The sequence below is a fragment of the Nanorana parkeri genome, unplaced genomic scaffold, assembly GCF_000935625.1.
Source record: "Nanorana parkeri isolate BGI_ZX_2015 unplaced genomic scaffold, ASM93562v1 scaffold159, whole genome shotgun sequence".
Taxonomy (NCBI): Eukaryota; Metazoa; Chordata; class Amphibia; order Anura; family Dicroglossidae; genus Nanorana; species Nanorana parkeri.
This window is the reverse complement of record NW_017306427.1, coordinates 1,466,891-1,479,562: the sequence shown is the minus strand read 5'-3', so window position 1 is coordinate 1,479,562 and position 12,672 is coordinate 1,466,891. Positions and strand designations below refer to the sequence as shown.

Sequence of the window (12,672 nt, the reverse complement as noted above, 5' to 3'; positions counted from 1 at the left end):
GGGGGGCGATTGTCTCTACAATCACTGTATATGAAGCCACTTCCCTCCCCCCTGCCCTCTACTTCTATTCCCTCCTCCCTTCTTCTTCCTCCAAGCTAGTAGATGGACATTTGAGGGAGACTGCTCTGTCTCTTGTGATTCTGTATTGAACAGGAAGTTCAGGGAAGCTGAGCTGAGCGAGTTGGAGCAGGCTGTTCTAGAACACAATGTGCTTGGGCAAAAAATGTATATTACCCCATACAATAAGCAAACAGTTAATCCTTGCTGCTGAGGAAAGGGTGGGGGTTGCAATATTAAATTAAAAAAATATTGTTGGCTGACTCAGGGGGTGGAACTACTGCTGGTGCAGCCAGTGCGGCTACACCGGGGCCTAAGGCTGTGTGGAGGGGCCCAGTGAGGTCCGGTCCTGGGTACCCACCTTGATGGAATATGGGGCAGTGCAGGGTCCCTGGGGCCCCGCACTGCCAACGGGCTGCTCGGCAAGGTGGCGGGCTCCTGCAACTAAACCGCTTCTCTCCCTGCCACGTCCCTATTAACAGGCGGCGGGAGAGAGGAAGCCGCTGACTGGAGTTCAACTTGAAAGTAAATCTTGAAGCCCAAGCCTGTTTTTTAATGGGTAGCCCACCCCTTGTAAAAATCAAAAAGTAAAAAAAAAATGTATTTGATTCTTTTATGTTTTTAGATAATATTTAAAATAATTTATGCTTTGATGACATAGAATCTCGAGCTTATACAATAAGTAGCACCATAAAAAAACAAAACAAAACTAAGGTCTGTGGTTTTGATACAGTTTTTTTTAGGGGTGTGGTGATCATTTTTTATCTCTGTTCCCCGAACAAAATATACATTCTGATACTTAGAAGAAAACAGACATAACATATTATCATAACATAACATCATAACAGACAAAAAATATTTGGGGTTTGAAAATGTAGGGTGTTTCATACACTGGTGGTCCATTCATTCTGAACAAAAGAGACTTTGACAGGAGGGTTGATGAGTCACTCCTGCAGATCTTCAATGAGCAATTTCCAAAATTTCATGGCAGGGTCTGCCAGGCTTGTACACGGTCTAGTAGATGATCTGTTTTTATATGTTTGGTGCTCCAGCAACGGAACAGATGGAAGAGGCTGGTGGACATTTGCTGAACATAGCTGCCTTGGCTGCTCTGACAAATACACCTTCACTGGGACTAACAAAGCGTACTTACAGCTATGGCAAGTGGCGTCGGCGTAGCCCGTGTCCCCGCAGTCGCAGTGGAAGGTGCTCCAAGTCTGCGAGCACGTTCCGCCATGTTCGCAGTGATTTGGCAGGCATCTGTTGGAAACAAAAAACAAAACAAAAAGAGTGTCACAGAAAAGCATCTGAGAGCCACTGAATGGAAAAAAATAAAACGACTTTCCAAATGAGGCCGACAGTTAATTAGCTGCGGAGAGACTGAAAGGGATCTGAGCAAATCAATAATTTCAAATGCTGGATACTCTTGAAATTGATGAACCAGATACAGCAAATTACTAAACAAAAGTCAACCGCTCTCACTAAAGACTCTCGCTTCAGACTCAATTACAAAACCCGGTTTTATTTTTACAGTGGAATATCAAACTTAAGAGAAAACCCATCTGAGGCTTCAACTGTGCCCCCCCCCATGAATATCTGCATAATAAAAAAGGTGTCATGAATACATGCATTTTAATCAGCTCGTGTTTATAAAACTTCAGAAGCTCATAGACATCTGTAAGCCGGGAAATTCTGACCATTAATTAATCTGCAGTCGGCAGCGCGCGGAAATGGCAAACGCGGCGAGCTTATAAAACACGGCTGGTGTTACAGTATGTATGAGTCCGGGCAGATAATAATTGGAACATTGTAACCCATTACTGTAGAATAATAGGATGTCAGGAAGAGGTCACCGATAGGCTTTAGAGGCACATAGAAAAGTGTCAGCCTTCAGATGAGAGAAGGAAAAAGCTAAAATAAAAATGAATAACAATTAGGAGTACATGGAATAATAGATATGATAGATAGATAGATAGATAGATAGATAGATAGATAGATAGATAGATAGATAGATAGATAGATAGTAGACATGTGCACGGCAACAACATTTTGTTTTCGGACGAAACAAATGAAAATAAAAAACATTTTTATTCCGTTCATCAAAGGAAACACATTTTTCTGTTCCGGATTCAGAACAACGAGCCTCCAAATCCAAAACCGCACACTGCAACTGCAGAACGAGCGGCGACCATATCAGCTGCGCGCCGCCATCTTGGAGTGTATCTTGGTGTACAACAAGATGGCGGCACCCGCATGTTCAAGCATTGTCATCTTAGTGTATACCAAGATATACTCCAAGATGGCAACGCGCATGTGCAGAATGAGCCGGCGGCAGATATGGCCACCGCTCGTTCAGCACATGACGTCACCGTCATGTGACGTCATATGCTCCGCCTCCAAGATGGTGGCGGGCCTGCGCAGAACACACCGATGGCCATGCGTTCTGAAAACAAATTTATGTATGCCTGAATATAGTTTTAGTATATTCGGGCATATAATACATTTGTTATTTCAGATTCAGACGAACTACCAAATCAACTGATTTTCGTTGATTTGCAGGGTTGTCCGAATCCGAATGCACCTGTCTAATAGATAGACAGACAGACAGACAGACAGACAGACAGACAGACAGACAGACAGATAGATAGATAGATAGATAGATAGATAGATAGATAGATAGATAGATAGATAGATATACAGATACAAAGACATGATAGACAATGGTGCTCTTCCAACCTTAGGTAAACAGTTTGGGGAACACTCTTTTCCGTTTTCAAATGACTTTGCCCCTGTGCACAAAGCCAGCTCCATGGTTTGGTGAGTTTGGTGTGGAGGAACTTAAGTGGCCTGCACAGACCCCCGGCCTCAACCCTTTTGAACAGGCTTGGGATGAATTAGCTAATAGTAGTTGGTCACATTCAACCTGACTTGTTCTCTAATGTTGAAGATGATTATACACTTTTAATGAGCGTCAGAAACATAGCTCAGCACTTATTGTTGTACTGGTAACAGAGTCACTTTATCTCTGAATTGGTGCCGACACTGTCTTTCCTTCTGAATGGTGGCTACTTTTGTTCCCCATGGTCCCTGTGTGTGTTGTGAAGTAGTCACCACTCCAAGCTCGCTCCAGGGATGGACTACAATCTCATGTTTAGTTTACTCATTTGTATTGAGATTGTAGTCCATCACAGGAGCAAGCTTGGAGCGGTGACTACTTCACAACACACACAGGGACCATGGGGAACACAAGTAGTCACCCTCCAGAGGGAAGGACAGTGTCAGCACCAATTCAGAGATGATTGGAGGATCTACAGCCGAGTGATACACAAATAAGATACATGGTTGTTAATAGTGAAGGTACTTGAATGGATTTTAAGATGTAAGAATTCCTGAGTTTAGTGTGGCTTTAAAGAACATGATGGAAGGTGTGATGAAAGCCCAGCCTGTTCTAATTACAGAATCCAAAGAGGCACAAAAGAAGCCATCTACATCAAACTGGAACAACAACCCCAGAACAGGAGTGGGAACCCTCAACGATCTGTCACCCACCTATATAGTTTTTGTAACACCATTATCCCAGTAATATGACTACAATTCACACTGAAAGCCATGCAGTGAGACCAGTGGCACCATGATGATTTGATTATGGAATTAGAACAGGGTGGTTTCACACATTTTAACACCTCTGGTCATGCTCTTGGACAATCAACATTTACCTTGACACATTCCAAGGTGGTTGAGTCAAGGCAACATACCTGTTGCCTTGAAGATATAAATGCTGGGGTATGTTCCTGGAGTTGTGGAGGTAGGTGAGGAACATCATAAATAAACGCCTTGAAAGCTTCTGCAATAATATGTTCACTGGTGTATAAAATCCATAAAACAAGGGTCCACGTTTTGCACTTCCCCATCTTCAGGGCTTTTAACAATGTTAGCAAAGTAAGAAGTGGGAGCTAAAGTCAGTGATCAGATCATTTTGGGTTCTGCTCTAGCCAGCAGAAGGATGTTCCCAACACATAATGGAACTGAGGAAGACACATGGATGAGTAGTGAGATGCCTTCAACATTACAAAACTAGTCCGGTTGAATATGACACCAATGGTCCAATAGGTTGACTTTAACAACACATGGCTTCCCCCCAATATATAAATCTCATCGGAATCACCATCCTTGGTGCCATGATCTAACTTGAGGTTCCTCTAAAGTTTTAATGCCAATGTCGAATGTGGACTTTCCAGCCACAGACTTCCTATGCTATATCAAAATCAATCAGTCTGTGATGATTTTAATGATAATAGAACCATGCTGTGGTTTTTAATAAGATAGAATGGGCAGCCAGGTAAATAATAATGCACAGGAATGGCTGATCATCAATTTCTAAAATGAATATTGCAAAGCTAATTGTTAAAGACTTCCACTGCTTATTGTTTGTACGGAAAACAAATTGATTAGTCCATGCGCAGATGCTCGGCTTTCTGGAGTTTTTGAGTTTTAACCACTTCGGCTCTTACACCTGTACAGCGCCTATGGACAAGAGCAATGTTTATATTTTTGCTATGGGCCTGCTTATTAATCAAAAACTTTTTTTTTTTAGGGGATGTGACGTCATTGGCAAAGTGCTCCACGCCTGGTGGTCCTGTGCACAAGTCCATCATTGGTATAAAGTATCCACGCTACTCTTTCGTCTGGTCCTCCTACCCATGCAATTACAACCAGGAGAAGCATTGCCTAACCTACGACCCCCGATTTGTCCAACCATAATTTCGCCCTTATGACCCATGTGCCGCCACCGAACTATAGTCATCGCAAAATCCTGGAATCCCCCCTTCTTGCATTTTGCTGAAGTTAAAACCGTATCCACACTACATTTTTGAACAAAAAATTATCTGCAAAGCTCTCTGATTCCTTGACGAAATTCCATAGGGTTTGGGACCCATGATTTTGATCACCACTATTCGTTTTTTTTATCTGATATTTTAAACAATATCTGATTCAGCAGCGTACATCTGAACCCTGGAGCTGTTCTTTTTTTATTTCCTCCTCTCTTCACTCCTGTTTTCTCCTACCTCTCTAAACCAGTGGTTCCCACAGTTGAGGGGGTCGCCACATGCTTTGTGCTGCGCTAGGTGAGAGGCTCCTCAGCCTCCTCCTAGAGCAGCAGTGTCAGTCCCCTGGCCGGGAAGGATCAAAGAGAGGGGAGCAGACAGGAGTGAGGGGAGTTGAGTGCTGGCTTGATCACCAAAGAGCCGCACAGGCCACCACAGGGCCCGCACTGGCCACCACAGTGCCCACACTGACCACCAGAGAGCCGCGCTGATCACCAGAGAGCCGCATTGACCGCGGGAAAGCCCCATTGACCACCCGTGAGCCCACACTGGCCGCCCGAGAGCCCACACAGATACTATTATTGGTGCATTCCTAAATGTTACCATTGGGGTCACCACAACCTGGCAAATGTTACCAAGGGGTCCCGGCCCTAGACGGGTTAATAACCACTGCTATAGACACTATATACATTCATTCCACTCTTTTCTTTCAATTCCCTTCTCCCCTTCCCTTTAATTCCTTCCCCCTCCATGCCTTAATTTTTTATACATACAGCGCTCCCCCCTCCTTCAGCGCTGTCTTTGGATCCCCGCTGCATGCATTGGGCTGAGGCAGCGGGGTTCTGAGGAGAAACTGTCCACTGAAGCCTGCGGGAGGGGGTGCAGTAGGCGGCTTTTTATATTTTTGTAAGCTCTTTGTGTCCTTATTGTTTGCACACAAATTTCTAATTTGATTTTTTTTTATTTTTGTAGTCCAAGCAGCTTTACAGGCATGTCACGTTGCTTCTCCTACTCACTTTCATTTATTTGTGAGCAAATAGAAAACTATTTTTGCACATATGTTTTCGACATTGCTTCTATAACCCCGTAAAATATGATTCTCTTTCGTCCAAAAATAGTTTTAATAACATCAATTCCCAAAAGCTCAAGTAGAACCCCCGACAGCATTCAGGTTTCCTGGGGAATCAAATTGCCATCCGCACAGAACCATTTCAGACACAATTTTCTAGAGTGATTGGAAGGGATACATAGGACTGAAAGAACATTTTTACTTAAAGTACTCAGTGCAGCGGTCTGACATTTAGCCACACGGAGAAGCGGAGACTCTGCTCCACCGAGGACAAAATATAACCTGACATTTCGGGAGAGAGCAAAAATACATTTAGTAAAAGGCAGTTTGTTAAACCTTTTCTCGACTATTTCTTCATTTGTTTGTCTTTGTTTGATATGTTTTATGTTATCTACGGGAATTACAATCTCCTCATCATATTCATGCCAATGTTTATAAGCCATCGTATCATCATTTCCATTCAAATTTCCACCATCCTCCACCTTTTCCAATCTCATCCATGTTCATTTTTCATCTTCAAGTTAAACTTGTCTGTGTTAGCTGCTTTTAAGACTTTGGGGGTTATTCATAAAATAACCCCCAAAGGGAGCCGAGTGAATAACCCAGTTGAAGTAAGGTGAGCCAAACAAAATTCGGCTATTCACGTCCCTTTATGTTATTTTGTTGTGTCACCGGCACAAGATTGTAATCTGAATTCCTCGTCTCAGACACAAGTACGGGAAAATGAAACCCCCATGTTTCGCAGTCATTATATATTTCAGAATCATGATCCTCCGCTTTCTGTTTTGTGTATTCTCTATTCTCAGGCGGTAATTACATTGTGATCAGTATCTTTATTTCCACAGACCTGTAACCGCCACCGCCGCTCGCGGTGGGTCTCTACCACAGAGGCACATTACAATTGTGCAGCCACTGTGCCCCCTTCTGGAAGCCACCGGTGGCCCTGTGATCTGAATATAAGGAGTTTGTTGGTTACAGCGAAGCCGGCTCCTGGACATGAGAGCAAACTTTGTGGCCTTTTCTTGCCTTATGTGGGGCACGTCCACATAATTTCCTTGCAGGATTAAAATCAGCCATACATCGGCTGCCTTCGGCTGCTCTTCGGTCAGCCGAGTATGCTCTGCATGTTCAGCCGAGTCGAAGTGCAGAAGGACTTCGACTCAGCCGATCCAACATCTGGATTGGCTGAACCGAAGCTCCGGCAGCCGTTCACCCCTATTCTCATAAGGGAGTGTGTGAATAGTTGAATGCCGCGGCCATTCTGCTCTTAACCTCTGAGGTAGCGAGCAGAATAAAAAATAAGTAAAATGAATGGAAAAAAAAAGTTGAAAAATTATTTTACAAATGTAAAAAAAAATAGGTAAATAAAAAAAATTGTTAAAAGAAAAGAAAAAAAAAAGAAAATTAAAAATAATTTTAAAAAGCTGCAGGCCGACCCGACAGTACACGACCGCATAACAAAGCATCTGACAAATGCCGGCAAAAGAAAAAAAATTAGACGGAGCTAGCAGTTACAGCTCGCTCCGCCCACCTGTTTCTTATTGGCCGGCACCTGCCAGAGTCTTCTAGCAGGTCCTGGCCAATTAATAACAACAGTTGTTATTGTTTAATGACAGATCAGCATCCGCAGGTCATTTAGGGATGCAGATCTGTCATTACAACTGGACAGAGCGAGCCGTGAGATCACAGCTCGCTCTGCCAACCAGTCATTTGCATGGAGATCGGTCGGTTTCAGCTGTCACTTCCGCTCAGTCTAGCCAAAGTATATGCCTTAGGCTCGGCTGAGCCGCTCGGCTGCCTTCAGCTGTTGTATGGACCATTGTGAATAGCCCGTACAGCAGCCCTTTGGTTCGACTGAATCGAAGGGCAGAGGCGACCGAAGCGAGCCAAAGGATCAGCCGAAGCTACGTCTGGATCCTTCGGCTCTTAAGAGAATAACCCCCTTTGTGTTTCCAACCCACCCATTATATATATTTTTATTATACAAACTGTTATATCTTGCTGCTATTGTAACATTTCAATAAATATTACATGCTAAAAAAAAAGGGAATTCTGTACAAATCACATAAACTGTATTGGTAAATTCTTATTTGTTTGTCTTGGAATATATATTTTCAGCACAGTATAAATGAAGATATATGAGATAGAACATATGGAGAAATGTATCACCGTACCCCTTGTTACATGTGAACTGATATCAGGTGTTAATGAGACACCTCAATATCATACACATTGCAAACTACAGCGATAAATCAGGAACAGGTTTTTCATCCCTCTGGGAATAAAATAAATATAAACGTGTAAAGCCTTTTTTTTTTTTAGACTGAAGGTGAAGGATTACAACCCCTGTCTCAGTCCTTGCAGATAAGATTCACCCTCTCTGGTGGCCATTGTCTCCAGGTCTGAAAGTGAGGGAAAATCCAAATGGGGACACTTGGGGGTCTATTGATAAACAACTCACATTATCTGCAACCCCCCTCGGTCAATCCCTCCACTGGCTTCCAATCGCCCAAAGGATAAAATTCAAAATATTAACAACCACTTACAAAGCCATCCACAACTCTGCCCCCGTCTATATCTCCAACCTTGTCCCAAAGTATCACCCTAACCGTCCCCTCTGCTCCACCCAAGACCTCCTGCTCCCTTGTCAACTCCTCCCATGCTCGCCTCCAGGACTTCTCTAGAGTCTCTCCCATTCTTTGGAACTCCTTACCCCAACCTGTCCATCTATCTTCCCCTCTGACTGCCTTTCGGCGATCACTAAAGACTCATCTCTTTAGGGAAGCCTATCCCACCTCAACCTAACCACTGAACTCTTTCTCAAACAATTCATCCCCACACAGCTCCTCATGTATCACTGGCCACTCCCTTTAGATTGTAAGCCCTCACAGGCAGGGCCCTCCTTACCATCTTGCTTTGAATTGTATTGTGATTGTAATGTCCTTCCTTATATTGTAAAGTGCTGCTCAAACTGTTGGCGCTCTATAAAGCCTGTATAATAATATAATAATAATAATAATTCACCCTGTGAATGTTGATTCTCTGTAAACAGAGGCAAAAACAAACGTTCTTAGTATATTTTGTTCTTAGGTTGAATGCATTATTGAGACAATACTGCATAGTGGCCACTAGATGGAGCTGAGGAGCACAGGAATTACGTATTTTATTTTGTATGCTCGTTAGCTCAAATGTGGATTTACACATTAAATCTGAACTCCGGCCTTCCCTTCAGTTTTGCTCAGTTGTATTGGCTCCTCTCCTGAACAGAAATTGCTTTCTCTGATTACACTGCAATGCACATGTTAGTGAACCAAGGAAGGTTAAACTTCAGTTTTAGGTATAATTCATACTTGGAAAGTCTATTTCACTGTAAGAATAAAATATACAAATTTGCTGTGCCTTGAAGAGCTAAAATAGACTACCTTGGTAGTACTTAAAAAAAAGTACTAAAGCGCTGCAACATAATAGCAGCAACTATATGATTTTGCTGTAACTGCCGCCTTGGAGCAAGGTGCGTTATTTGGAAACTATTTGCTCCCAACAAGGGATCTGAAATCTCTTTTAAACAGAAAAAAAGAAACAACACATGAGGTGCAATTAAGCGCAATCTCCGACTTCCTGTGTACCTGTTCCTTTGATAAAGTTCAGAACACACTGCGGATCAAAGAAATTAAATCTCGCTGAACTGGCAACAAATCCCTTAACGGAGGAAAATGTATTGTGTTTTCGCTAAAATACCCCAGAGGCCGGCTTTGTGCTGAGCCTGGGCCTATCGGAGGCTGAATTCTGGAGGCTCTGGGTATTTATCAACAGAGCGAGACGTCACGCTAATGTACAATGGAACGTTGAGGCTGCGGGGCTGAGCGATGAGAAGACACACAGAGGGACTTTATTAAATATTCTGAGAGCGCACTCTTATGATTCTTGAATTGGGGAAATGTGTGATGCGGGGAAAGCTGTGTTTTGATAAAATATTTAAGATACAATGTATCTTATTTGTGTATCTCTCGGCTGTAGACCCTCCAATGATCTCTAAATTGGTGCTGACCTTGTCCTTCCTTCTGGAGGGGGGCTACGTCTGTTCCCCATGGGGGACAAAAGTAGCCCCCCTCCAGAATGTAGGACAGTGTCAGCACCAATTCGGAGATGATTGGAGGATCTACAGCCGAGTGATACACAAATAAGATACATTGTTGTTAATAGTTCAGGTACTTGAATGTATTTTTTAGGATTTAACTCCTGAGTTTAGTGTCACTTCAACATATAATGCAGTATATCTCCTTAAATACAACATAACACCTATATAAATCATTATGGTGAAAGTCTAAATCCCAGAACCAGACACACTTCATCATGCGCACATGCATGACAATGCCGCCGGCCGACGTAAATGCAGATATAACACAAACTACAAACAGCAATTGGTTCTGTTGTTGGAGTTAAATTTGCTCGTAGGAAACGTGAGCGGCTATTCTTTTCTGTTATTTTCCTTTTAACAAACAACTTTTTTTCCCCCTCTATTCCACAATTCACATAAATTGTCCAATCAGATGTCTATTCAGAATTATGCTACAAATTCACAAAATAAGAAATTAGGTTCCATTCACAGACTTGTTCCAATTTGGTCTAGAGGCAGATATAATTGTGTTCTATTTAAACTCTCTGGGAAATCATCTGTCAACATTTGTTCCAATTCTGCTCTCATTCAACAGCGAACGCGGAGGCTTTTAAATCTGCATTTGCTGCAAGCGCTGGAAAAAGGATCAGGCAAACAAAACCCATTGAGATGCCTCCTCTGTTTGTCCTCTTTTGAGCTCTGCGTCAGTTGTTCGTTCTAAAACCTCGATTTCATTATAACGGCTCCATACAGGGACCAGCAGAATGTCTACAACCATCCATGTCTTCTTTACCTTCTATGATCATTGCCAGAAACAAACCTGAGGCTTTAATCAGGACAAATGTATCAATGTTTCCTTTAAAAACCCAAATCAGTACATATTCAACTAGGCTTGACCCCATCACAGTAACAGAAGTTTATTACACTCCATACGTAATCCCTACATGGCCCAATGTTACATAGAACACTACATCTCCAACGTGACCGACCACTGGACATGGCCATAATACAATTCTATGACACTCTATACATAGAACACTACACCCCCCAACATGACTGACCACTGGACACCATCATAATACAATTCTATGACACTCTATACATAGAACACTACACCTCCAACATGACCGACCACTGGACATGATCATAGTGCAATTTTATTACACCCTATGCATAGAACACTACAACCCCCAACATGACTGACCACTGGACACCATCATAATACAATTCTATGACACTCTATACATAGAACACTACTCCTCCAACATGACCCACCACTGGACATGATCATAATACAATTCTGTTACACATTATATATAGAACACTACACCCCCCAACATGGCCGACCACTGGACATGATCATGATACAATTTTATTACACCCTATACATAGAACACTACAACCCCCAACATGGCCGACCACTGGACATGATCATAATACAATTCTATTACACTCTATACATAGAACACTACAACCTCCAGCAAGAACCATGCTTAGATATGATCATAATACAGTTTGATTATAATCTCTACATAGAATATGACTTCCCGAACAACCAAACACGACCTTACCACTAGTAGAACATTATAATATGGCAACAACATTACCCTTTGCATATCAAACACTTTACCCCTAATATTACCTGATTACTAGACCCTTCCCCCCCACCCCAGCAAGTCCCGACCACAGACCATGATCAGAATATAATTCTTCTGCAAATATCTCATTACACTTCCAGCAAGACCAGATTGCTGGACAGAATAACAATACAGCTATAAGATACACTGGGGTTACTTTACTAAAAGCACATAGGCTGTTCCCATTTGCAAGGGAATATTCCCTTAGCCTAGTGAATGAGTTGACTTTCATCATCCAATCATGTGCAAGGCTTTTTTTTTTCCTTTGATCTCTTTGGATGTGAATGTTCACCACATTCACTAAGCTAAGTGCAATTTCCATTGCAAAGTGAACAGCCTATTTGCCTTTGGTAAATGAACCCCACCGTGTTTTCCACCATGACCCATCCTTGAAAACATACACTATAATGGTTCTCACCTAATATCAAGAGCATATCTATAAGAAATATCTAGCTACTGTGACTATTCAGATGCATCACATATAATTAGCCACCAGGATGTTCCTTTTGGGGTCCAAGGTAGCCCAGCCGACCATATGGAGACATTATGAAGTAGTCTCTCTCGTGAACATCTCCAAAATCTAGAATATCATCTTTGGTTGGGTCTTTTTTTGGGTAAAGTAAGGAAGACTGGACTTATTTCAGTAAATATATTAAGGTAGGCAACTCAGTCACCTTCTCGATAGAATTTGTCAAGGCGGATGTTGATTGTTAAATTGGCAAAAATTGTCATGTTCTTGGACAATCAACATTTGCTTTAAAATATTCCATGGTGATTGGATAAAGATGACCAAGTTACCCGTGTGGATATAAATGTCGGAGTATGTTCTTGTTCAGTTCAATGTGACCAGCTACTATTAGCTTTCATAGATCTCACATAGTATATGTACTTATCAGTGACATGCGGTACGTTTCGTGCTGGGTGAGGCATTCCCCCTGCCCGCCCCCAGCCCCGCACCAAGCCCGC

General features: G+C 42.4%; 1 protein-coding gene across 1 annotated transcript in view; it reads right to left on the bottom strand.

Moving 5' to 3' along the window:
• Positions 1-12,672, bottom strand: part of LOC108785392 (contactin-associated protein-like 5) — a 283,646-nt gene that overhangs the window by 113,997 nt on the left and 156,977 nt on the right. The window contains exon 12 of the mRNA XM_018554450.1: positions 1,211-1,317. Within this exon, the coding sequence (XP_018409952.1) occupies positions 1,211-1,317 (107 nt within the window). The remainder of the gene's footprint in view (positions 1-1,210; positions 1,318-12,672) is intronic.